The 26,451-nt window shown below is 43.4% G+C and overlaps 1 protein-coding gene across 7 annotated transcripts in view; it reads left to right on the forward strand.

The window, feature by feature from the left end:
- The first annotated feature begins 204 nt into the window (after positions 1–204).
- LOC116988633 (C-reactive protein-like) overlaps positions 205–26,451 on the forward strand; it is a 36,355-nt gene continuing 10,108 nt past the window's right edge. The window contains exons 1-3 of one of the 7 annotated variants that reach the window (XM_033045512.1): positions 205–303; positions 570–645; positions 6,143–7,259. In XM_033045512.1, the coding sequence (XP_032901403.1) occupies positions 582–645; positions 6,143–6,759 (681 nt within the window). In that variant the 5' untranslated portion in view covers positions 205–303; positions 570–581 and the 3' untranslated portion in view covers positions 6,760–7,259. Of the gene's footprint in view, positions 304–569; positions 646–6,142; positions 7,260–14,960; positions 15,109–15,227; positions 15,304–19,765; positions 20,945–26,451 lie in introns of those variants that run through there. The other 6 variants (XM_033045513.1, XM_033045514.1, XM_033045509.1 and 3 more) reach the window with 6 other exon arrangements.

Below are 26,451 nucleotides of genomic sequence, written 5' to 3' on the forward strand. Positions count from 1 at the left end.
AGGAAGATGTACCCACTCAATCAGCTGATTAAACCCCTTTGCATAAATGAATGAAGGGAGCAACCAGATATCTTTGCAAGCATTCCTGGAATCAACTGTCGGAGGTCATGACAAATTCCTAACCACAAGAATCTAGATTCTGATGTTGACACTCAGATTAATGGCAGCAGAGTTTGCTCCACACCCTCAATTCCATCCTGCGATTGGCAGTGACTGGGTTCAGCGGAATATAAATTGCGGCATCTTGTGCCCAGGGTATTGGACCCACCCTGAGGTGAAACCGGCTTGTTGGAGACGGACACAGTGAGTACCAGAGGGACTGTTTGTGTGTTGCTGTCGGGACACGGGACTGGCTGCTGGGGTGGAAGATTGCAACCTTCACGAAACCCTGTTTCGACTAATGCAATCAACTCGACGTGCACAAACGGAAGATCAAATAGAACAAGTTGTCCAACAACTTTAGGCTGTGCACGCCACATGAAAGAAGAAGGGACTGGCTGCTGGTTCTTATTTTCAATTGATTGGCACCAAGTGAAATGAAATGAATTGGGAATTCTTTCTTTTAACAGGTCGGAGACAGGATGAAGCCCTTCGTTACAATTGTGCTTGTGATGTGCATTTACCTGTCGGGATCAGACAGTGCAGGTTTGTAGAAGTTTTAATTGTGTGCTTGGACAGTGTGTGTCTGTACTGAACTTGGTGCCACCAATTCCACCTCCTTGCACATGGTCTGGACCCCTCTATTCCTGTATGTTCGTGTGGCTCTCTAAACACTATTGTATCTGTTTCTACCAACACATGGCAGTGTATTTCATAATTTTCTTAAGTCCTGAGCCGAATTAGGCAATTTGGCCCATCGAATCTACTCCACCATTCAATCATGGCTGATCTATCTTTCCCTCTCAATCCTATTCTTCTGCCTTCTTCCCATAACCTTTGTCATCTTTACTAATCAAAAATCTGTCTGTCCACTTTAAAAATACCCAATGACTTGGCCTCCACAGCAGTCTGTGGCAAACAATTCCACAGATTCACCACCCTCTGACTTTCTATGAGGCTGTCCCCTTTGGTGCTATGAGGCTGTGCCCTGCACATCCACTCTAGCCAGGCCTTTCACTATTCAGTAAGTTTCAATGAGTCCTCCCTCGCCCTTCTAAACTCCAGCGAGTACAGGCCCAGAGCCATCAAACGATCATCATACATTAACCCACTCATCCTGGGATCATTCTCAGGAATGTCCTTTGGACCCTCTCCAGCGCCAGCACTTCTTCAGATATGGGGCCCAAAATGTCTCACAATACTCCAAATGCTGTCAGACCACAGCCTAATAAAGCCTCAGCATTACATCCCTGTATTTATATTCTTGTCCCCTCTAAATAAATGTCAGCATTGTAGTTGTCTTCCTCACTACCAATTCAACGTGTAAATTAACCTTTTGGGAAACCTGCAACAGCAAGTCCCAAGTCCCGTCGCGCCACTGATTCCTAAATCCTCTCCTCATTTAGAAAATAGTCTAGGCCTTTATTCCTCCCATCGAAGTTTATAAATGCACACACCTTGCTGTGCTGAATTCTATTTCTACTTATTTGCCCACTCTCGCAACCTGTCCAAGTTCTTCTGTAGAGTCCCTGCTTCCTCTACACTACCTGCCCCTCCACCTTTGTATCAAAGGTAAATCATGTCTGACGAATCTTATAGAATTTTTCGAGGATGTAACTAGTAGAGTGGATAAGGGAGAACCAGTGGATGTGTTATATCTGGACTTTCAGAAGGCTTTCGACAAGGTCCCACATAAGAGATTAGTATGCAAACTTAAAGCACACGGTGGCCGAAGGGCCGAATGGCCTACTCCTGCACCTATTTTCTATGTCTAGGTTTCTATCTGCAAATTTGCCCATAAACTCCCTCATCCAACTCATTGATAAACAACGTGAGGAGTAGCGGCCCCAGCACCGACTCCTGCGAACACCACTGGACACTGGCGGCCAACCAGAAGAAAAACCTTTTTATCCCACTTTGCCATCTGCCATCCAGCCAACCTATCCATGAAAGTTTCTTCCCTTCCATACCATGGGCTCTCATTTACTTTAGCAGTCTCACGTGTGGCATGTTATCAAAGGCCTTCTTAAAGCACATCCACTGATTCTCCGTTGTCTATCCTGCACTTGACTTCCTCAAAGAATTCCAACAGATTTGTCAGGCAAGATCTCCCCTTCACAAAACCATGCTGAGTCACGTTGGCTTATTTTATCGTATTCGGAAACATCATCTTTAAGAATTGACTCTAAAATATCACCAACCATTGAAGTCGGGCTAACCAGCCTATAGTGTCTCTCTTTTGCTTTGCAGCCTTTTGAACAGGGGAGTAAAATTTGCAATTTTCCAGTCCTCTGGGTCCACTCCAGTCTCTAGTGATTCTTGAAAGAACATCATTAATGTCTCCACAATCTCTAAAGATACATCTTTCAGAAACCTTGGTAGACACAAAATGCCGGAGTAATTCAACAGGTCAGGCAGCATCTCTGGAGAGAAGGAATGGGTGACGTTTCAGGTCGAGACCCTTCCTCAGACTGATGTCAGGGGAGGGGGCGGGACAAAGACAGAATGTAGTCGGAGACAGTGACCCTGGGGTGTAGACCATCTAATCCAGGTGACAGCTTCCAAAATGCGTTCTCCTTAGTAATAACAACTCCACTAACGTTTGCCCCCTGAATCTCTTGAATTCCAGGCACGTTGCTGGTGTCTTCCCTGTGAAGACTGCATGAAAAACGTATACCATTCATCAGCCATTTCTGTATTCCCCATTATGACTCCTCCAGCATCATTTTCTTTTTTTTTTTTTTAATAATATTTTTATTAGAAGTAGATACATTATAAAGTATAGTTGCATATTATAGTAAAAAAACTTTTCATATACATCAGTCATACATTATTAAAATTTTCAATTGTCGATTACTTCTACTTCTAGTGTTTTTTTCTTAATATAGAAAAAGAGAGAAAGAGAGAGAAAGGTTACAAATATCAAAAAAAAAAAAAAAAAGGTGGAATGGATTACTTATAATACGTCATTGGAGATAGGTTCGTAGATTATAAAGTATGACTTTTCATCTAATCCTGAGTTCAGGTTTCAGTTGGGTTTTCGTGCCGGGCCAATCTATCCCGTCAGATAATTAATGAATGGAGCCCATATTTTATCAAAAAGTTCTTGTTTGTCCATTAAGACAAGCCTAATTCTTTCTAGATGTAGGGTCTCCGACATTTCCACAATCCACATTTTAATTGTGGGGGTCGTAGGGCCTTTCCAAAATTTTAATATTAATTTTTTCCCGGTTATTATACTGTAGTCGAGGAAATTTCTTTGGCTTGTTGTGAGTGTTAAACTTTGCTCTGATATTCCAAGTATTATTAATATTAAGTTTGGATCCAGTTTTGTATTAATAACTTCTGAAATTATTTCAAAAATATCAGTCCAGAAATGTTTAACTTTTATACAATTTGCAAATGTATGTGTTAAATTAGCATCTAGATGTAGACATTTATCACAAATAGGAGAGATTTGTGGGAAGATTCTATTTAGTTTTATTTTAGTGTAATCTATGTAATATTTTAAATTGTATTAAAGCATGTCTGGCATTTAACGAACATTGATGTATATGTTGTAAACTTTCGTCCCACAAATCTTTCGTTATAGGATGACCTAATACATTTTCCCATGTATGTCCATATGGTTCCGTCGGTGGTACCTCGTTGTTTAGGAGGGTGATATAAATATAAGCTATTAATTTTTCAGTGTTAGGATGCTTGTTCAAACATTCATCAAGGATTTCTGGTTCCCTAGTCCTGTAGACTTGTGTGTTAGATTTAACATAATCTCTAATTTGTAGATATCTGAAGAGATTATTTGAGTGCAGTCCATGATTCTGTTGTAGCTCCTTAAATGAAAGAAAAGTGCCTTCCCCATAAAGATGTCCAATCTTTTTAATTCCATAATTTTTCCATTGTGTGAAACCCTTATCCAAAAAGGATGGTTTGAATAAGGGATTATTTACAATGGGAAGGTATAGTGGTATATTATTCAATTTTAAAACTTTTTTAAATTGTTTCCAAATTCGTATTCCACTATGTATTATGGGGTTTTCTTTATAGGTTTTTTTGTGCAGTTTTGTGGGGGCAAATATGATCGGTCCAATTTCAAAAGGTAAACAGTCTTCCTTTTCCATCCTTAACCAATCTGGTTGTTGATCCAATTCTTCCAGCCAGAAATTCATGTTTTTAATATGGACTGCCCAAAAATAAAACAAGAAATTTGGCAAAGCCAAACCTCCATTTATCTTTGACTTACATAAATTTTTTTTACTTATTCTATGATTCTTATAATCCCAGATAAAACTTGTAACAATGGAGTCGACTTTTTTGAAAAAGGTTTTTGGGATATATATCGGGATTAATTGAAATAGGTACAGTAGTTGCGGTAAGAAGATCATTTTTATAGCATTAATTCTACCAAGCATTGAAATGGGAAGTGTTTTCCAGTATTGAATATTCTTGTGTAGTTTATTCAGTAAGGGTGGAAAATTTAGTTTAAATAAAGAGGTATATTCCTAAGTATTTAAATTTATCTTTAACTATTTTAAAAGGGGATTGTTGTATTGTATGTAGATTGAGTTTTGTTATTGGCATGATTTCACTTTTATTCCAATTAATTCTATATCCTGAGAACTGATAAAACACAATGAAATTGCAGTACTGAAATATAAATTGAACAAGATATACTCAGACCAAGTAATAAAACTTTATCAACATACAAAACAATTACATTTTGAATTTGGTGATAAACCACAAAAACTATTAGCGCGACAACTTCGTAAACTGGACGGGGAAAAAACAATTTACAAAATTAGAACAGACAAGGGAGAAACACTAACACTGCCTAAAGATATTAATGATAGATTTTTGCAATACTATCAAAAATTGTACTCATCTAAAATGACAGAACAATCAGCAGGAATGGAAACATTTCTACAGAAATGTAATCTTGTGGGTTTAGATCAGAGAGAGAGAGAGAATCACTAGGTGCTGAAATTACGATAAAAGACATCGAAGAGTCAATTAAATCTTTAAAAAAATGGAAAGGCTGCAGGTCCTGATGGTCTAAGTTCTGAATTTTATTAAAAATTTTATGATCTGGTTTCTCCACGCCTACAGACACTGTACAAATATGCTTACACTCAACAGAAACTCCCAGAAACTCTAAATGAATCTAAAATCATACTCATACCAAAAACGGACAAGGATCTTGAAGACCCAGGTTCATATAGAGCAATAGCCCTCTTAAATACTGATCAGAAAATACTAACTAAAATTCTATCTCATAGATTGAGCTTAGTGATTAACAAATTAATACACCCCAAACAGGTTTTATTCCAAAACGTTACTCATTTTATAATCTGAGAAGACTATTCAATATTATATACTCCAAAAGAATTCCTAATGCAGATCTAGCAATTATTTCGTTAGATGCTGAAAAAGCATTTGACCAGGTTGAATGGCCATATTTATTTTCGGTGATGGAAAAATTTCAATTGGGAGAGAAGTACTGTACATGGGTTAAATTGTTATACTCTAATCCAACAGCTAGAATATTAACAAACCAAATGTTATCAACTAAATTTAACCTCTCTAGAGGTTGTAGACAAGGATGTTCACTATCCCCACTATTATTTGCTCTTGCAATCGAACCCTTAGCAGAAAGCGTTAGAACCCATACAGGAATATACGGATATAACACTAGAGAAACAAGGAATAAAATTTCCTTATATGCAGATGATGTACTAATATATATTACAAAGTTAGAAACTAGTATTCCAAATCTATTAAATTTAATAACTCCAGCATCATTTTCCAGTGGTCCAATGTCCATTCTTGCCTCTGATACTCCAGGCAACTTCCATTCTGTAAACAAAACAAAAAACTTGCCTTTTACATCTCTTTTAACTTTCACCCTCGCTGTTTAAACTTGTACCCTCTGGTGCTTGTCTCTATACCTTGTGGAAGATTGTCTCTATACCTTGTGCTCCATCTCAGATGACAATGTTACCATTTCAAACAGAGATTCAACAATCTAATTCTTTATATTCCACAGGAATGTACGGGAAATCAGTGGTATTTCCAGCCAAGACAGCCAACAGCTTTGTCATGTTGCGTACACCTGGTTTCTATGGTTTGTCTGCTTTTACTCTCTGCTTCAGGGCAGCCTCTGAAGAGACTCGCTCTTACGGTTTGTTCTCCTACGCAACAGACTCTAACGCCAATGAACTGCTGCTTTGGCAAGAATCTAAAACACAACTCCGGGTGGAATTCAGAAGCCAAAAATCTGTGTTTATTCTCCCAGAAATGAATTCTTTACTGAGACACATCTGTGTGACCTGGGAGTCTCAAGAGGGTGAGATAACAGTCTGGGTCAATGGGAGACGCAGTGTACGGAAGTTTGTTGGAAAGGGTCGGGTTGTGAAAGGGTTTGGTCAGTTTATTCTAGGTCAGGAACAAGACTCAGTCGGTGGAGGGTTTGACGCCAGTCAGTCCTTTGTCGGAGAGATCTCTGATGTTCACCTGTGGGATCATGTTCTCCAACCCAATGAGATTAAGACGGTCAGTCAGGGTTGTCTCAGGTATGGAGGGAACATCATTGACTGGGGATCAACACATTATACATTTGATGGGATTGTGGCAATTAAAGACAATAAGGATTGCCCAAATTAGATACAGTAAACATTTAAATGTGCAGAGGGGAACACAATCTCCTCGAACTACTCTAGCTGAATATGACCTTGCTTTGCGATTTTTCCTCTTTAAACCAGATCAGTAGTAGAAGTACTGATGTTGATTCCAGAATAAAGGGCTGTTTATGTCGGGGTAAGGGACAACTCACTGAGTCCGTCCAGTTTATCTTCAATCTCAAAATACAAGAGTCTCGGCCATTCTCCGTCACACATTGAGAGAGGGATGGGAGCGGGGAACCATGGTGATGTCTACATGGATCAGCAGGGTGTAAACCCCAGGGCACTGCCCCACACACTGACCCTTGACTGAAGCCCAGGGACTGCTCAGAACAGACAAGTCCGCCCTCTTTAACCAGACTCCCCTCCTCGTCCATTCTGCTGGAGCCCTTCCTCAATTCCCACCGGGAACAGTTGGGCATCCCAGTTAAAAGGTGCAGCAGTACAGAGCAGTGTCCAGGGCATTTGGTGCCATCTCCCTGACAACACACATGTAGACAAGAAAGCGTCAGGGGCATGGGGGTGGTGGTGGTAGGCAGACAAGGACTGTGGGAAAGTCCCTGTGGTGGAGGCTGATCCTGTCTTGATTTAAATTGTACTGATTGGAATTATTACTGTCTCTCTCTGTTTTACCCTCTTGATTTCACATTGTTTGTTACACCAAGGTTTGGAAAGCTCACAATGTGTTCTGTGCTTCCAGTGATTGTGATTAAACTGTAACATTGCAGTTTCATCAGCTTAATAAACATGCATCAAAACAACAAAGATCTTGTGTGTGAATGACTCGTGTGTGTGTGTGTGTGTGTGTGCGTGTGCGTGTGTGTGTGGTTTTGATAGGCAGATGGTTGGACAAAAGCCAGAGATAAAAAGACAGAAGATGGGAGAGAAAGGGATTGAAGAGTTGTGAATGATGAAACTAAACAAAGGAATGGAGGGGGAGGAAGAAATAGGTGAAGCTCCAGTTAGGGCACAAGTAAGAAATTGTGGGGGGGGGGGGGGGGGGGGGAGAGATGTGGGTGGGCGGGGGTGACATTCCAAATACGTACAGGTTTGTAGGTTAATTGTCTTGGTAAATGTAAATTGTCCCTCGTGGGTGTAGGATAGTGTTAATGTGAAGGGATCGCTGGTCAACGTGGAACCAGTGGGCCGAAGGGCCCGTTTTCCTGCTGTATCTTTAAAATAAACAAAACTAAACAATACAAATAGGCTGCACAGACCCTTGATAATACTTGCCGGTGTTAGGAAGTAGCGCTATAACTTTAGCTGGTGAGTGGAAAAGCTGCCAGTGTCCTCAGCTCATCATGACTATCAGATATTCACTGGTGGACTACACATTCCCCTCTACCAAGTGCATAGTGGTTAGTTGTCAAGGCTACACTGGTACCACATCTAAAACCTGTGACCTCCACTGTCAAGGAGAACAAAGGCGCATGCATCACAGGGACACTGGTAGCAGAAGATCGCCGTCAAAGTCAAAGTCAAAGTATCCTTTATTGTCATTCAGACCTTTCGTCTGAACGAAATTTTGGTCCCTTGCAGTCATACATATAATAAAATAACAAAACACACAATAAACACAAATTTAACATCCACCACAATGAGTTCACCAGACACCTCCTCACTGTGATGGAAGGCAAAAGTATTAAAGTCTTTGTCTCTTCCCTCCTTGCTCTCCCTCTGCGCTGAGGCGATCCGGGCCTCCGATGTTGTGATCCTACCGGGTGATGGTAAGTAAGTGCCGCGGCTCAACCGTGCTCTGCGAACGGGCCGGTTCAAACTCCGTGGCCCGGGGTGGTCGAAGCTGCCGAAGCTGCCACCCTCCAGTCCAGCGGACCATTCAAATTCACAGGTCTCCCCACCCAAGATATTTATGGAGTTTCTTCATCCAAAGACTAAAATGGTTCAAGAATATAGCTTTACCATCATTAGGTTTGGGAAATAAAAGCTGACCTTGCCAGTAATGGGCATATGTGAAAGATGAGTTAAAAATAAAACTGCTTGTCTTTGGGCGTTCATTATTGGAATTTAGTTCAGAGGTTTTTCCTCTAAATCTAACACAGACTCTCACAATCAAAGCCACCAGACAAAGAATGGCCACTGAGGTGAGGAGAGTCTAAAGACAGCTGGGATGGATTAAATATCTTCATTTTGGTTAGGACATGGGAAAAGTGGGGGAGAATAGAAAGATTAAACGAGAACTTACCGTTTGGAGTTTGATCTTTATTTTATGAGAAGTTGAAGTGAGGGATTACGTGAAGAGCCCACCAGCCCGCATGCGCGTTAAACTTTAAAGCAGCTGTATGAAACCACAGAATAGTTGCTGACCCAAGCTATAGGAAGATTAACGAACTAGAACTACCGAATGATCTTTATGAGAATAGGGTTGGGAGTGGAGGGCACGTAATCCCTCACCAACTTCTCATGAAATAAAGATCAAACTTCAAACGGTAAGTACTCGTTTAATCTTTCTATTTTATTTTGAAGTCACGTGAGTGACTACGTAAAGATTTCAAAGCTCTGTGGTTTCATGCAGTGAACCAGAGTCCATGCAAACATACTGTTCCAGTTGATCAGACATGGCTGAATAAACATACTGCATTAAAACATGATATTGACTTAAACACGTCCATGCTTTTAATGGAAATAATAATAACGGTCCCTTGCATCAGGGATAAACAATAGATTAATTAACATAACTTAAAAATTTTACTAGCAAACAAACCAGGCCTGGTAATAGGCTTATTATAAAACGCTTGAAAGGTTCGCTCATTCGCCCATCCTGCTGTCGCTAGGATGCGGTCCAGCGGAACTTCCATGACTCTTGCTGCCGACGTGGCTGCAGCCCTGGTAGAGTAAGATTTAAATACATCAGCGTCCACTCCTGCGAATGCTAATACATGTCTCAACCATCTAGAAATGGTCTGCACCGATACCCTTCAGTGTAGTTTTCTGTGACTGATGAAAACAACCGGTTCGGTGCCTCGAAGGTCCTTTGTAACCTTTCTATGCAGTTTAATATATGTAACAACACATAACCTATGATCTGGTGGATATGCCAAAAACTCCAGCTTAAGTCCTAGCACACCAGGTCTACTTTGCTTAACTAACTCATTTATGTAAAAGGTTACCCTATTATTAGACATAACTGCCTTACCCAGCCTTAATTTCTGTAATAACTGGACACGTTGCGCTGAAACGAGCGCCATGAGCATTATTAATTTATAGGTGAGCTGGGCCAAAGATAAAGATGCAGCTGGTGCCCAACTGCGAAGCAGCGTTAATACTACATTAATGTCGCATACCTCCGTGTATCTGGGCCTGGCAGGGTTTTTGTTAAAAATACCCCTCATAAATTTGGATACCAATGGGTGAGAGCCGACAGGATGGTGCCCCGATCCCAGCAGCAAGTATGACGATAAAGCACTTCGAGCAGTGTTAATAGCACTATAAATTAATTTTTTGTCAAAATATAAAGTTGAAAGGAATTCCAACACATCGGCTATATCCGCCGTAACGTAACTTATATGTGAATTGAGACAAAAAACTGTTTAATGTAGGAAATATACTGCTTCTTAGTGCCGTCCCGCCAAGCTGCAGTGATTACGTCCACCATTCGGTCGGATAATCCGAGTTCCAGAAAAGGTCTTCTTAGACTCTGCAAATTAATAGTTTGATTCTGTCATGCAGAGGATGAGATTCCCGAGAGATGGGATGAATAAGTAAGTATTTATGTTTATGAACAACCATATGCGGTTCCGTTAGCATTCCTAACAGTAATGGGGACCATGGTTGCGTAGGCCAGTTAGGCTCTACTATAATACCCGAAGCCGAGTCTTGCATGATTTTTTACGAGCACCGACTGATGAGGCAAAATGGAGGGAAGGCATAGAAGAACATTCCCCCCAGTCTAATAAGAATGCATCTATAGCTTCCGCCCCTGGGTCTGGCTCCCATGCTACATATCTTGGCAATTGGTGATTAAGCCTGGATGCAAACAAATCAATATCAGGTGTTCCATAATGAGCAATAATGTCGTTAAACACTTTGTGATCTAACATCCACTCCGTGTGATCATTAAATTTACGAGATCTAGTATCTACCACCGTGTTAAGTCTACCCGGTAAGTAAGCAGCTGAGATCCAAATCCTCCTGTTTATAAATGGAACATGCTTTTAATGGAATCCAATTCCAAATGAGATTAGCTAAATCATCACAGGATACTGATTTGATTCCACCCATATGATTAATATATGCCACCGCCGTAGTGTTATCGATTCGGTCTAACCTATACATCATGAAGCTTTCCACAGTAAGCCTTTAAACCACAGAATGCCACTAGCATTTCCAGGTAATTGATACCATATTGACGGATGAATGGAAACTCGTGCATGTTCCATCTACCGCCGTAACTAGAGATGGTGTTAGTAGCTCCCCATCCCAGTGCACTTGCATCACACTGCAGTATAATTAAAGGTTTACTAAACTAAATGCCGCCGGAGCAATGTTTAATATTGATCGTCCACCATTGTAACTGTGCATTAGATTTAGATGACAACTGCATAGGTAGTCGAAATGACCTAAATGGAATTTAAGTGCCTGACCCTTTGCACGCTGCAGATTTCGATAATGCAAAGGTCCAAATCGAGCGGAAGAAAGACAGCCACTATTTTGCCACTTACTCTAGCCACCTGGCGAATAGATGGCTCTTCTGTAATCAGAAGGTTATTACAGGCTTCCATTAAATCTAGTCTTTTTCCCTCGGGCAGGGTCACAGACATTTCCATTGAGTTAATAGTAAACCCTAAATAATCAATATACCTTGTTGGTATCAACCTGGATTTGGCTGGATGGATGATAAACCCCAATCCCTCAAATATGAGCTTCGTAGCTGAAACAGCTAGTTTTTCCAAATGTAATGTTCTCCCGATGATCAGAATATCATCCAAATAGCCCATAACAATATGCTTTTTAGCTCTGAGCAGGCCGAGCACTGGCCTCAGCAGTTTGGTAAATAACCGAGGAGCTGAGCTTAAACCATCAGGTAATACTTTAAACTGCCACAGTTGTCCCATCCAACTAAACGTCAGATATCTCCGGTGATCCTTGTGAATCGGAACCGAATAATACGCATCCTTGAGATCGATGCATGCCACAAAGCAGCCCTCAGAAATCAGTTGCTTAACAGTAAAGAAATTCTCCATTTTAACTGCACATATGAGTTGAATTTTGCCAAATCAAGGATGATACGGCATCCACCATCTTTCCTCTCTCTGGAGAATATATTAGAGATTGAATTGATGTTTTTCATAAATGTATCTCTCAATTACTCCTTATTTGTGCAATGCGTGTATTTCCGCTTGCATATCCAAAGCCTCTTGTTTGGAACAAGTATACGACCGACTTGGCTTATCTTGTGTGGGTGGAAATGAGTTAGGCAAAAACTCAATTTTGAAACCCTTTATACTATGCAATATAAATGGATCTGAGGTTATCTGCCGCCATTCATGCAAAAACAAACTTAAGCTACCACCAACTTGTAATTGCTCCTCACACCCCGTGCGACTGATAGAACCAGACCCACCTACCTCAAAGGTTACAGGTGGACCCTAATTCTGGTTTTGTTTTCTCCCCCTCACTCCAAAAGGTTGAGCTGCTGGGCTTGTGACCGGGTAGGACAAATCTGAAGCTCCCACTGGCTTCAGAAAACCGCTTCTTGCTAGTAGAGGCGTAGGGGTGCTGACGCCGGAAGAGCGGAGACTTGCTCATAGGAAATGCTTTAATCAATCCTGCTGCTCTAGATTCGTTGTGCAAGTCCTTGACCTGTTTACTCAGGTCTTCTCTGAAGAGGAGATTGGGAGGCTGAACATTACTGGCCCTGCACAGATGTGCAAACTTCGGGTTCAGTACTGGCCTGATAGCGTCTTACCGGAAACAATTTATTTTGAAATGGGCGTTGCACATCAGAGCCATAGTATCTTGCTGAACATCAGATAATGGACCGCCATCGATCGACCTGGGAAAAGCCGTGATGCCTGCAGACAATAACTTCAGGATGCGTTGGAGCTTCTTCTCTTTGGCTTTGATGTTGGGCCCAATATAACCCCAAATAGAGGCGTTGACTAAAGGCACATTTAAAGTTGCACAATTCTCTAGAGTGGGGTATTTTGCAGTCATTCCCACCATAGTTTCCTCTTTTAGTTGGTGGGAAGTAAGGAAGCTGATGCTTGAGTCAGCTGTATAACGATCTCCGAAACTCCCCTCATCCGAGTGGGAGTAAATAAGTAGCCCTGTACCAGGAGCTGCGGCAGGCGTTAGAATAGGGCTGCCTGGATATGCCTCCATACCACGGAGCATACTGTGTGTCAGCATCCTCTCCATGAGGTGCTCCATCTGTGATAAACGGCCGAGCACATCAGTCATTGATGTGGGAGCAGTATCCTCCTGGCCTGAATCATCAGAGAGTACATGCCTGATAGATTTCTGTTTGGACTTACCCCCCTTCGGGGTTGCCAAGCTGCTCCCTGCAGGAACTAAATCCGAGGTAGCTGAGCAAACTGCCAGCGACTCTGAGGATGAAATAGACGTTCGCCGACTTCCCGCGATCCCGCGGTCTTCTGCAGCCGGTTTTACCGCGGCCCGTCTAGGTTTATTGGTCCGAGATTTTTCCATAACTGATATATAACTATTAAATGAAAATTATACAAGAGGAATATTTATAAAAAAAACATCAATGCTTTCTGCAATATTAAGTGTTCAACATTCCAGGACCAACTTCACCAGCATCCCGCTAAGTTGCATTAAAACCTCCCTACTTTTACACGTCATAACTTTCAAAATTAAGACCAACATAATGTGATCTTCCAATTACTTGCTACATCTGCCTGCTAAATATTTGTGTTTGATGCGTTTGGATCACATGATCGCTCTGTGGATCACCATTTTTTAGTCTCACTCAGTTTAATTAATATTTGTGTTTACATTCGTCATTCTAAAAATGGGAAACCTCACATTTTCTCACATTATGCTCCATCTGCCAACTTATTGTCCACTCAGTTAACCTGTCCATATCTCTTTCCAGGCTCCTTGTGTCCTCCTTACAACTTGTTCATCCACCAGTCTTTGTTCACCATAAATCTGTCTACAGTTCACTCAGTTGCTTCATCTATCACTAATGTGGAATGTTGTGGCCCCATATCCTCGTGAACTCCCACAAGTTACTGAGTGACCCATTTATTGGTCTCTATGCTGTTATTTACTCACTCCACTCTCTGTGCCTGTGCATCAGCACAACCCTCTGCCCTTTGTGCTCTCCATGTAGTCGGGTGAATTGGTTTAGGTCATTAACTCACTGAAACCAATGCCCCGACAATATAATGCAGACGTGCGATTATGAAACAAAACCAACATACTGTTGGAAACATCTCAATACCTGGAGTGATTCCAATATGTTTCTCTCCAGTCAGGATTGCCTCATTGCTAGTGTTGGCCCAGCTGCCATCTCCTCTGTTCAAACCTAGGTCCTGTCCTTGCAGAGCCCCAGTTGCTTGGTTCACTTCCAGACCAACACTCTCCCTCCTCTCCTGGTTCTCTCTCAGATTTGTTAGTCACAATTTCCCAGACATGAAGCCATGCTGACTGCTTCTGTCCTTCAGAATCCCCTTCATTAACCTTTCCACCATTGACGTTAGGCCTTCCTGGCCTGTAGTTCCCTGGCTTATCTCTGCAGCCCTTCAACTTTTGCCACCCTCCAGTATCCCGCTCCCTCCTCCGTGGCTAACGATGATGCAGTCTCTCTGCCGGGCCCCTGTAATTTCTCCCCTCACTTCCTACAATGTCTCATGATACACTGGATCACGCTCCAGGGATTTATCTAACTTTACATGAAGGTAACCAGTGTAAAGATTGGACCACTCAAGGATAAAGTACAGTACATGTCCCTGGGAATTATTAGCCAGTCAGCCTCACGCCTGTGGTAGGAAGTCCAGGTCCATGAGAAGGAAGTTGTACCCACTGAAGCAACTGATTGAACACGTTTGCACAAAGGAATGAAGGCAACAACAAAGTGTCTTTGCAAGCATTCCTGGAATCAGCTGTCAGAGATTGATAAAATTCTGGACTGATGTTGACAAAAATCTGGACTCTGATGTTGACTGATGTTGACACACAGATCAATGGCGACTCTCGGAGTGTCTGTTGGTCGCCAGGTTTTCCACCCCCTCTGTTCCTTCTGCGATTGGCTGTGGCTGGGTTCAGCAGGATATAAATTGCAGCATCTTGTGCCCAGGGTATTGGACCCCCCTGAGGTGAAACCAGCTTGTTGGAGATGGACACAGTGAGTACCAGAGGGACTGTTTGTGTGTTGCTGACACACGGGACTGGCTGCTGGTTCTCTGTTTCAATCGATTGGCACCAAGTGAAATGAAATGAATTGGAGATTCTTTGTTTCAACAGGTTGGACACAGAATGAAGCCCTTCGTTACAATTGTGCTTGTGATATGCATTTACCTGCCAGGATCGGACAGTATAGGTATGTATGAGGTTTAATTGTGTGTTTGGACAGTGTGTGTCTGTACTGAACTTGGTGCCACCAATTCCACCTCCTTGCACATGGTCTGGACCCTTCTATTCCTGTATGTTCGTGTGTCTCTCGAAACACTTAACCACTACTATTGTATCTGTTTCCACCAACCCATGGCAGTGTGTTTCATAAGTCTCATAAGTCCTGAGCCGAATTAGGCAATTTGGCCCATCAAATCTACTCCACCATTCAATCATGGCTGATCTATCTTTCCCTCTCAATCCTATTCTCCTGCCTCCCCCCATAACCTTTATCACGTTTACTAATCAAAAATCTGTTTCGCCACTTTAAAAATACCCAATGACTTGGTTTCCACAGCAGTCTGTGGCAATCAATTCCACAGATTCACCAGCCTTTAACTAAATAAATCTCTCCCAATGGGGCCCTAAATATGTCACAATACTCCAAATGCTGTCTGACCACAGCCTAATAAAGGTAGACATAAATATAGAAACATAGAAACATAGAAAATAGGTGCAGGAGTAGGCCATTCGGCCCTTCGAGCCTGCACCGCCATTCAATATGATCATGGCTGATCATCCAACTCAGTATCCTGTACCAGCCTTCTCTCCATACCCCCTGATCCCTTTAGCCACAAGGGCCACATCTAACTCCCTCTTAAATATAGCCAATGAACAGGCCTCAACTACCTTCTGCGGCAGAGAATTCCAGAGATTCACCACTCTCTGTGTGAAAAAAGTTTTCCTCATCTCGGTCCTAAAAGATTTCCCCCTTATCCTTAAACTGTGACCCCTTGTTCTGGACTTCCCCAACATCAGGAACAATCTTCCTGCATCTAGCCTGTCCAACTCCTTAAGAATTTTGTAAGTTTCTATAAGATCCCCCCTCAATCTTCTAAATTCTAGCGAGTACAAACCGAGTCTATCCAGTCTTTCTTCATATGAAAGTCCTGACATCCCAGGAATCAGTCCGGTGAACCTTCTCTGTACTCCCTCTATGGCAAGAATGTCTTTCCTCAGATTAGGAGACCAAAACTGTACGCAATACTCCAGGTGTGGTCTCACCAAGACCCTGTACAACTGCAGTAGAACCTCCCTGCTCCTATACTCAAATCCTTTTGCTATGAATGCTAACATACCATTCGCCTTCTTCACTGCCTGCTGCACCTGCATGCCTACTTTTAATGACTGGTGTACAATGACACCCAGGTCTCGTTGCATCTTTCCTAATCTGCCACCATTCAGATAATAGTCTACTTTCCTGTTTTTGACACCAAAGTGGATAACCTCACATTTATCCACTTTATACTGCATCTGCCATGCATTTGCCCACTCACCCAGCCTATCCAAGTCATCTTGCAGCCTCCTAGCATCCTCCTCACAGCTAACACTGCCCCCCAGCTTCGTGTCATCCGCAAACTTGGAGATGTTGCATTCAATTCCCTCGTCCAAATCATTAATATATATCGTAAATAGCTGGGGTCCCAGAACTGAGCCTTGCGGTACCCCACTAGTCACTGCCTGCCATTGTGAAAATGACCCGTTTACTCCTACTCTTTGCTTCCTGTCTGCCAGCCAGTTCTCTATCCACATCAATACTGAACCCCCAATACCGTGTGCTTTAAGTTTGTATACTAATCTCTTATGTGGGACCTTGTCGAAAGCCTTCTGAAAGTCCAGATATAACACATCCACTGGTTCTCCCTTATCCACTCTACTAGTTACATCCTCGAAAAATTCTATAAGATTTGTCAGACATGATTTACCTTTCATAAATCCATGCTGACTTTGTCCAATGATTTCACCACTTTCCAAATGTGCTGCTATCCCATCTTTAATAACTGATTCTAGCAGTTTCCCCACTACCGACGTTAGACTAACTGGTCTGTAATTCCCCGTTTTCTCTCTCCCTCCCATTTTAAAAAGTGGGGTTACATTAGCTACCCTCCAATCCTCAGGAACTACTCCAGAATCTAAAGAGTTTTGAAAAATTATCACTAATGCATCCACTATTTCTGGGGCTACTTCCTTAAGTACTCTGGGATGCAGCCTATCTGGCCCTGGGGATTTATCGACCTTTAATCCATTCAATTTACCTAACACCTCTTCCTGGCTAACCTGGATTTCACTCAGTTCCTCCATCTCATTTGACCCCCGGTCCCCTGCTATTTCCGGCAGATTATTTATGTCTTCCTTAGTGAAGACAGAACCAAAGTAGTTATTCAATTGGTCTGCCATGTCCTTGTTCCCCATGATCAATTCTCCTGTTTCTGACTGCAAGGGACCTACATTTGTTTTAACTAATCTTTTTCTCTTCACATATCTATAAAAGCTTTTGCAGTCAGTTTTTATATTCCCTGCCAGTTTTCTTTCATAATCTATTTTCCCTTTCCTAATTAAGCCCTTTGTCCTCCTCTGCTGGTCTCTGAATTTCTCCCAGTCCTCTGGTAGGCTGCTTTTTATGGCTAATTTGTACGCTTCATCTTTTGTTTTGATGGAGAATGCTGGAGAAACTCAGCGGGTGAGGCAGCATCGATGGAGTGAAGTAATAGGTGACGTTTCGGGTCGAGACCCTTCTTCAGACTGATGTGGGGCTCTTGACCCAAAACGTCACCTATTCCTTCACTCCATCGATGCTGCGTCACCCGTTGAGTTTCTCCAGCATTTTTGTCCACCTTTGATTTTTCCAGCATCTGCCATTCTTTCTTAAACACAACAGCCTAATAAAGCCTCAGCATTACATCCCTGTATTTATATTCTAGTCCCTTCTAAATAAATGTCAGCATTGTAGTTGTCTTCCTCGCTACCAATTCAACATGCAAATGAACCTTTTGGGAAACCTGCAACAGCAAGTCCCAAGTTCCGTCGCGCCACTGATTTCTGAATCCTCTCATTTAGAAAATAGTCTACGCCTTTATTCCTCCCATCAAATTGCATGAGTGCACACACCTTGCGGTGATGTATTCCATTTCCACTTATTTGGCCACTCTCGCAACCTGTCCAAGTTATTCTGTAGAGTCCCTGCTTCCTCTACACTACCTGCTCCTCCATCTTTGTATCATCCGCAAATTTGCCCATAAATTCCCTCATCCAACTCATTGATAAACAACGTGAGGAGTAGCGGCCCCAGCACCAACTCCTGCGAACACCACTGGACACTGGCGGCTAACCAGAAGAAAAACCTTTTTACCCCACTCTTTGCCTTCTGCCATCCAGCCAACCTTTCCATGAAAGTTTCTTACCACTCATACCATGGGCTCTAATTTCCTTTAGCAGCATCATGTGTGGCAGGTTATCAAAGGCCTTCTCAAAATCCAGGTAAACCACGTACACTGACCCTCCTTTGTTTAATCTGCACTTGACTTCCTCAAAGAATCCCAACACATTTATCAGGCAAGATCTCCCCTTCACAAAACCATGCTGACTTCAGCCTATTTTATCGTATTCGGAAACCTCATCCTTAATAATGGACTCTGAAATATTACCAACCATTGAAGTCAGGCTAACCAGCCTATAGTGTCTCTCTTTTGCTTTGCAGCCTGCTTGAACAGTGAAGTAAAATTTGCAATTTTCCAGTCCTCTGGGTCCACTCCAGACTCTAGTGATTCTTGTAAGAACACCATTAATGGCTTCACAATCTCTAAAGATACACCTTTCAGAAACCTAGGTAGACACAAAATGCTGGGGTAACTCAGTGGGTCAGGCAGCATCTCTGGAGTAGGTGACGTTTCAGGTCGAGACTTTTCTTCCGACTCTTCTTCCTCTTGTCCGGCCATCTTCTATATCACGTCTTTCCGGTCGGTCAGTGACGGTTGACGGTCGGTTATTGCAGAATTGGCTACTTCAGTCAGTCACCGTGGTACCGTTTCTGTCGTCAGCATTCCCGGGATGCACCACCTGGAGGCTTCTGATTGCATCCCTTCCTCAGACTGATGTCAGGGAGGGGGCGGGACGAAGATAGAATGTAGTCGGTGACCCTGGGGTGTAGACCATCTAATCCAGGTGACATCCACCTTCGGACCTTTCAGCTTCCGAAACACCTTCTCCTTAGTAATAACAACTCCACTAACCTTTGCCCTCTGACTCTCTTGAATTCCAGGCACATTGCTGGTGTCTTCCCTGTGAAGACTGCATGAAAAACGTATACAATTCATCAGCCATTTCTGTATTCCCCATTATGACTCCTCCAGCATCATTTGCATTGGTCCAATGTCCATTCTTGCCTCTGGTACTCCAGGCACCTACCATTCCGTAAACAATACAAAAAAACTTAGCTTTTACATATCGTTTTAACTTTCTCCCTCTCTGTTTAAACCTGTACCCTCTTGTACTTGTAATTCCTATCTTGGGGGGGGGGGGAGAGATTGTCTCTATACCTTGTGCTCCATCCCAGATGACAATGTTACCATTTCAAACAGAGATTCAACAATCCAATTCTTTATATTCTACAGGAATGTACGGGAAATCAGTGCGTTTCCCAGCCAAGACAGCCAACAGCTTTGTCAGGTTGCATGCACCAGATTTCCCCAGTTTGACTGCTTTTACTGTCTGCTTCAGGGCAGCCTCTGAAGAGACTCACCCTTACAGTTTGTTCTCCTACGCAACAAGCATTTCCGACAATGAACTGCTGATTTGGCAAGAATCTAAAACAGAACTCTGGTTGGAATTTCATGACCAGGATACTAAGTTTGATCTCCCAGAAATGAATGCTTTACTGAGACACATTTGTGTGACCTGGGAGTCTCAAGAGGGTGAGATAACAGTCTGGGTCAATGGGAGACGCAGTGTACGGAAGTTTGGTGGAAAGGGTCGGGTTGTGAAAGGGCCTGGTGCGTTTATTCTAGGTCAGGAACAAGACTCAGTTGGTGGAGGTTTTGACATCAATCAGTCCTTTGCCGGGGAGATCTCTGATGTTCACATGTGGGATCATGTTCTACAGCCCAATGATATTAAGACGGTCAGTCAGGGTTGTCTCAGGTATGGAGGGAACATCATTGACTGGGGATCAACACATTATACATTTCAAGGGATTGTGGCAATTGGAGGCAATAAGGATTGCCCACTTTGAATACAGTAAACATTAAAATGTGCAGAGAGGAACTCAATTACCTCAAACTGCTCTAGCTGAATATGACCTTGCTTTGCAATCTTTCCTCTCTAAACCAGATCAGTAGTAGAAGTAGTGATGTTGATTCATAAATAAAGGGCTGTTAACATCAGGGTAAGGGACAACTCACTGAATCCTTCCAGTTTATCTTCAAACTCAGTACACAAGAGTCGCGGCCATTCTCCGTCACACGTTGAGAAAGGGATGGGGAGCGGGGAACCATGGTGGATGTCTACAGGGATCAGTAGGGTGTAAACCCCAGGGCACTGCCTCACACACTGACCCAGTTAAAAGGTGCAGCAGTACAGAGCGGTGTCCAGGGCATTTGGTGCCATCTCTCTGACACACACATGTAGACAAGAAAGCGTCAGGGGCACGGGGTGGTGGTGATGGGCAGACACGGACTGTGGGAAAGTCCCTGTGGTGGAGGCTGATCCTGTCTTGATTTAGATTGTACTGATTGGAATTATTACTGTCTCTCTCTGTATTACCCTCGTGATTTCACATTGTTTGTTACACCAAGGTTTGGAAAGCTCCCCGGCAAAGCTCACTGCTGTGCTTCCAGTGATTGTGATTGAACAGTAACATTGCAGTTTCATCAGCTTAATAAACAAGCATCAAAACAACAAAGATCGTGTGTGTGCGTGCGTGCGTGTGTGCATGCGTGCGTGTGTGTGTGTGCGTGTGTGTGTGCGTGTGTGTGTGCGTGTGTGTGTGCGTGTGTGTGTGCATGCGTGCGTGTGTGTGTGCGTGTGTGTGTGGCTGTGCGGCTGTGCCGCTGTGCCTGCCATTCCGGAGGCTTCTACTTCTTCTTCTTTGGAGTTTTACGGCAGCCGGCATCCGCAATGTTGCATTGCTGCCACCTTCTGGCTTCATTCCACAGTACTCATGTCTTTACATTAGATCCTTTTTATAAGCCCAGAGGCCCTTAAGAAATCAAACAACAACTTTACTCCTTTTCCTTTCCCTCCACACTCTAGAATGTTCTTTACTGATATTTCTGTAAAGAACATTCTGTCAATCCAATTTTCCTCATTTCAATGATGATAAATAGTAAGATTAAACGAGAACTTTCCAATTTGAAGTTTGATCTGTATTTTATGAGGAGTTACGATGAGGGATTACGTGAAGAACCCCGCCAGGACGCATGCGTGTCATTCTTCAAAGCAGCGGTGTGAAATCACAGATAACTGTAATGACTAAACATAGTAAGATTAGAGAAGAGATACCAGTTAAGTATATGATCAAGGGTGGGAGCGGAGGGCACGTAATCCCTCATCGTAACTCCTCATAAAATACAGATCAAACTTCAAACTGGTAAGTTCTCGTTTAATCTTACTATTTTACTTCGGAGTCACGTGAGTGACTACATGAAGATTTTAATGCTCTGTGATTTCATGGCGTGGAAACGAGTCCATGCATCACGTCTGCCTTGATTACTGTAGGAGGAATTGTGTTAACATAATTTGGACATGAAATCGACATTGAAATCATAAAATTTATGAACACAAATTTATAACCCCTTTTATGGGTTTAAATTAATTTACAGAACTTAAATTTGTTTCTGCAAACGTTCCAGGTTTCATTACTGGTTTATTGTAAAATAATTGGAATGTTTTTCCCCCCCAGACCATCCTGCTGCCTTGAGGATTTGGTCCATTGGTACATCCAACTGTATCGCTGCCGATGTAGCTGCAGCCCTGGTGGAATGAGATTTTAAAATATTAGTATCCACCCCAGCCTGTGTTAGCACCTGTTCCAGCCATCCTGAGATGGTCTGGACCGTCACTCTTTTGTGTGGTTGCTAGTGGCTGACCAAAAAGTGCCTTCTCATTGCCTCTTAGGATTTTCGTTTTCTCCATGTATAACGACAGATGTCTTATTATACACAGACGGTCATCTGTTTGGGTATGACCTAAATTGTATATTGAGGCCTGCTGATCCCTGTCTGTTCTGCTTACTAACTCATAGATATGAAACGTAATATTTACTGTTGAGGAAGTCATGTTGTCCAGTCTTAGTTTATGCAGTGACTGTACCCTCTGTGCCGTGACCAATGCCATTAGCATGACTGTTTTTAATGTCAGTCTGTGTAGGGACAGAGCTGTTGCTGGAGACCAATTCCTGAGCATCTTCAGGATAATACTTACATCCCATATTAGGGAGTACCTGGTTCTTGGGGGATTAGTATTAACAATTCCCCTCATAAGTTTTGTTACCAGTGGGTGAGTCCCAACAGAGTAACGCTCTGTCCCCTGCCATAGGTAAGTCGATAGGGCACTTCTGGCGCAGTTGATGGCACTGTAACTGAGCCCCTCATCATAGTGGAGGCCTGCCAGATATTCCGGAACAGACGGGATGTTCATGTCTCTGTAGGTGATGTTGTTTTTATGGCAGTGCATCGCCCACTTCCTGATATAGACCAGATACTGTTTTTTGGTTGACTGTCTTTGGGCCGCCGAGATCATGTTCACTGTTCGGTCTGTCAGTCCCAGTTGTAGTAGAGGTGTTTTTAAAACTCTACAAATTAATAAGTTCAAATGTTTATGGCATGGGTGGCTATCCCTTGTTACGGGATGTAGCAATAAATCTGGTCTATGTGGGATGGTGATACATGGTTCTAATACCATGTTTAATACCACTGGGAACCATGGTTGAGTAGGCCAATCGGGTACTACCAATACCAGATGCAGAGTCTTGTTGTATTTTCCTTAATACCCGACTGATGAGGCAGGAAGGAGGGAATGCGTAAATAAACAATTTCCCCCTCCAATGCAGCGAAAATGCATCTGTCGCCGCTGCCCTAGGGTCTGGTTCCCATGAAACATAATTTGATAAATGGTGGTTAAGTCTGGATGCGAATAGATCGATATCTGGTGTTCCATATTTTGCTGTAATATCAGCAAATACTTTTTTATTCAACATCCATTCGGTGTTTTCATTAAATTTGCGTGACCTGGTGTCTGCCACTAAATTTAGTCTTCCTGGTAGGTAAGTGGCTGATATCCAAATATCTCTCTGGATACACTATTGCCAAATTGTATTAGCCAGATTGTCACATGATGTTGATTTGTTTCCACCTATGTGGTTAATGTATGCTACCACGGTGGTATTGTCTATCTGTAGTCTAACATGCTGGTGATATGAACCAGTGCAATATGACTTTAGGCCATGGAATGCACCCAACATTTCCAGGTAGTTTATGCCCAGTGTGAGTAATAATGATGCCTCCTGAGCAGTCCATCTACCTCCACAGCTGGTGATGGTATTGGTGGCTCCCCACCCAAGTGCACTGGCATCAGTTTGTAGTACCATGGAAAGGTTACTGACAATGATTGGATTGGAACAAAGCCAGATGTTATCTATCCACCATTTTATTCCATTTTAGCTTGATTGGTAGTTTCATATGTCTGTCATAGTGACCTGCATTAATTTAGAGTGCTTGTATTTTGCTCTCTGTAAGTTTTTGTAATGTAGAGGTCTTAATTGTGTGGCTGGAAAGGCAGCCACCATTTGCCAATTACTTTTGCTACCAATCTGATGGATGGTTTGCTGATGTCAATGAGGTTATTGCAAGCCTCTATTAAATCTCTAGCCTTTCCCTTAGGCAGAGTCACCGACATGTGAACTGAGTCAATGGTGAAACCCCCAAACAGCCCATAGTAGTGGAAGGCGTTAGTTTAGATTTAACTGGATGGACAATAAATCCCAGTTTTTCAAATAACTGTTTTGTGGCTGTTATAGTTTGTTTGGCCAATTCCAAAGTTTTGCCCACAATGAGTATGTCATCTAAATATGCCATACCATGTGTTTACGTTTACGTAGAAACGCTAGGGCTGGTTTCAAATTTTTTGTGAAACCGCCTGGGGCTGATGACCCATTTGGCAGTGCTTATACTGCCAGAGTTACCCATCCAGTTGAATTTTAAGTAACATCTGTGGTCACCTCGTATAGGCACTGAATAGTAAGCATCTTTTAAATCGATGCTGGCCATGAAGTAACCTTTGGAAATTAATTGTTTAGCAGTAACAAAGGTATCCATTTTGTCAGATCTATGGTGATGCGACAACCAACATCTTTTTTGTTTTTGATAAATATATTGGACACGAATTCTAATGGTTCGTGTTGAGTTTTCTCAATTACACCTTTTATGTAAAGCCGCTCCAGTTCAGTTTGCGCTTTTGATTTTTCTTTATCAGAAGGCACGAACATTCGGTTCAGTATATGTTGAACTGGAGGGCTGTACTTGTGTATAAACTCTATTGTATATCCCTGGATACTGCTTAAGATGTAAGTCTCGGTTGTTAACATGCTCCATGCCTTCAGAAAAGAGTGTAATCTCCACCCAACCTCCATGCTCCCTGTATTTTGTAGGGAACCAGACCCACCTACCTCCATAGTTACCAGTGGCAGATTTACTTCTTTTTGTAGGTTCTTCGCTGCTGTTGTTGCGCTGGTGTCTGGATTTTCGGTTTGGTTGGCGTTGGAGGTCCCCGCATCTTCCAAGAAGGCCGGCCTAGGCCATGGCCTAAAAAAGACTAATGTTTTGAGTACCGGCCTTCGAGCTTTCACCAGTTCTGCTGGTGGGTGCGTGGGGGTGCTATCTTTGGCTGTAGTGGTTCCAGTAGGTTCTCGGCCGCCCGCGGTTGTTCAAAGTCGGACTCCTCTGAGTCCACGACCTTGTTTGTTTTTGTGCCTAGCCTTACCGCCCGGCCGCGTGGATCTGGCCGGTGCGGAGGCGACATCGGGCACAGCTGATCCCACTATCGGTGATCCGAGTGCCGCTGGCTGCTGCTGGCTGCCCGCTGCTCCGCGGTCCTCCCTCACCAGCTTTGTCCTTACTGCCCTTCCGTGGAGTGGATCTGGCCGGTGCAGAGGCGACATCGGGCACAGCTGATCCCATTATAGGTGATTCAAGTGCCACTGGCCGCTGCTGGCCCACCAGCTTTGTCGCAGCCCGTTGGTTTCTCCACCTGTAATCAGCATGGTAAAAACACAAAAAAGACCGCAGCTCTTACCTGCAGGTCCAGGTTAAAATTGTCGCTACGGGGGAACGTCGTTCCACCCCGCCTCCTGCCGTTTTTGACTTGTCAAAAAAGTCGACGGCCCCATTCTGAATAGTCTCCCGCCCGGCCGTGGTGTTCTGGCCGGCGCGGGACCAAAAGTCGGCACAGCTGATCCCTTACGGGCTTGTGCCTTCAGCTGCTGCTGGCTCCCGCAACTTTGCGGTCCTCCCCAGCCAGCTTCACTCGCAGCACTTGTGGACACTATTTTGTCCAGCTTCCCCCCCTGTGAAAAAACAGCGCGGCGAACAAAACTACCGCAGAGTAAATTTCTTACCTGCAGGTCGCGGTTTCAAACTTACCGCTGCGGGGGAACGCTTCCCCCCGCCTGACGTTTCGCAAGCGTGAAGCGATATGACACGCATGCGTCGTGGCGGGGTTCTTCACGTAGTCACTCACGCAATCCTCTTTCCGTCTCATATCTCCTACATGCAACTAGGGCATGCTGAACTGTTTCTGGTTGATGGCATTCCTCACGCAGCCCAGTAGGGTGTTTTCCCAATATTTTTAATGTGCTGTTCAGGTGAGTGTGTATTCCGGAGGCTTTGGTGGTGTGGGGTTAAAATGCAGGCGAGGTTTATATTTGTTGTGGAGAAGAATTTGCTCCACAGATCCTTGGAAGTGCAGGACAAAGAAAGAGGTATGTAGTTTATTTAACCCTTCCCCCCGCCGAACCTCGCCGCTGCACCTGGGGGCCTATTATCCACCTCGCACCGCACTGGGGGCCTATTATCCACCTCGCACCGCACTGGGGGCCTATTATCCACCTCGCATCCACACCTGGCCGACCCACCTCACACTGGGCCCACCCAACAATGCTGCTGCACAGGGCCCATCCAACATCGCCACCGTAACGGGACTCTCCGAACCAAAGATACTAGAGGAGCCTCTAGTATCTTTGCTCCGAACATGGCTGCCGCACCACGCCCTACTCACCTCGTCGCCTCACTGGGCTGACCATCCGCTC

The sequence above is a fragment of the Amblyraja radiata genome, chromosome 27 (assembly GCF_010909765.2).
Source record: "Amblyraja radiata isolate CabotCenter1 chromosome 27, sAmbRad1.1.pri, whole genome shotgun sequence".
Lineage (NCBI taxonomy): Eukaryota > Metazoa > Chordata > Chondrichthyes > Rajiformes > Rajidae > Amblyraja > Amblyraja radiata.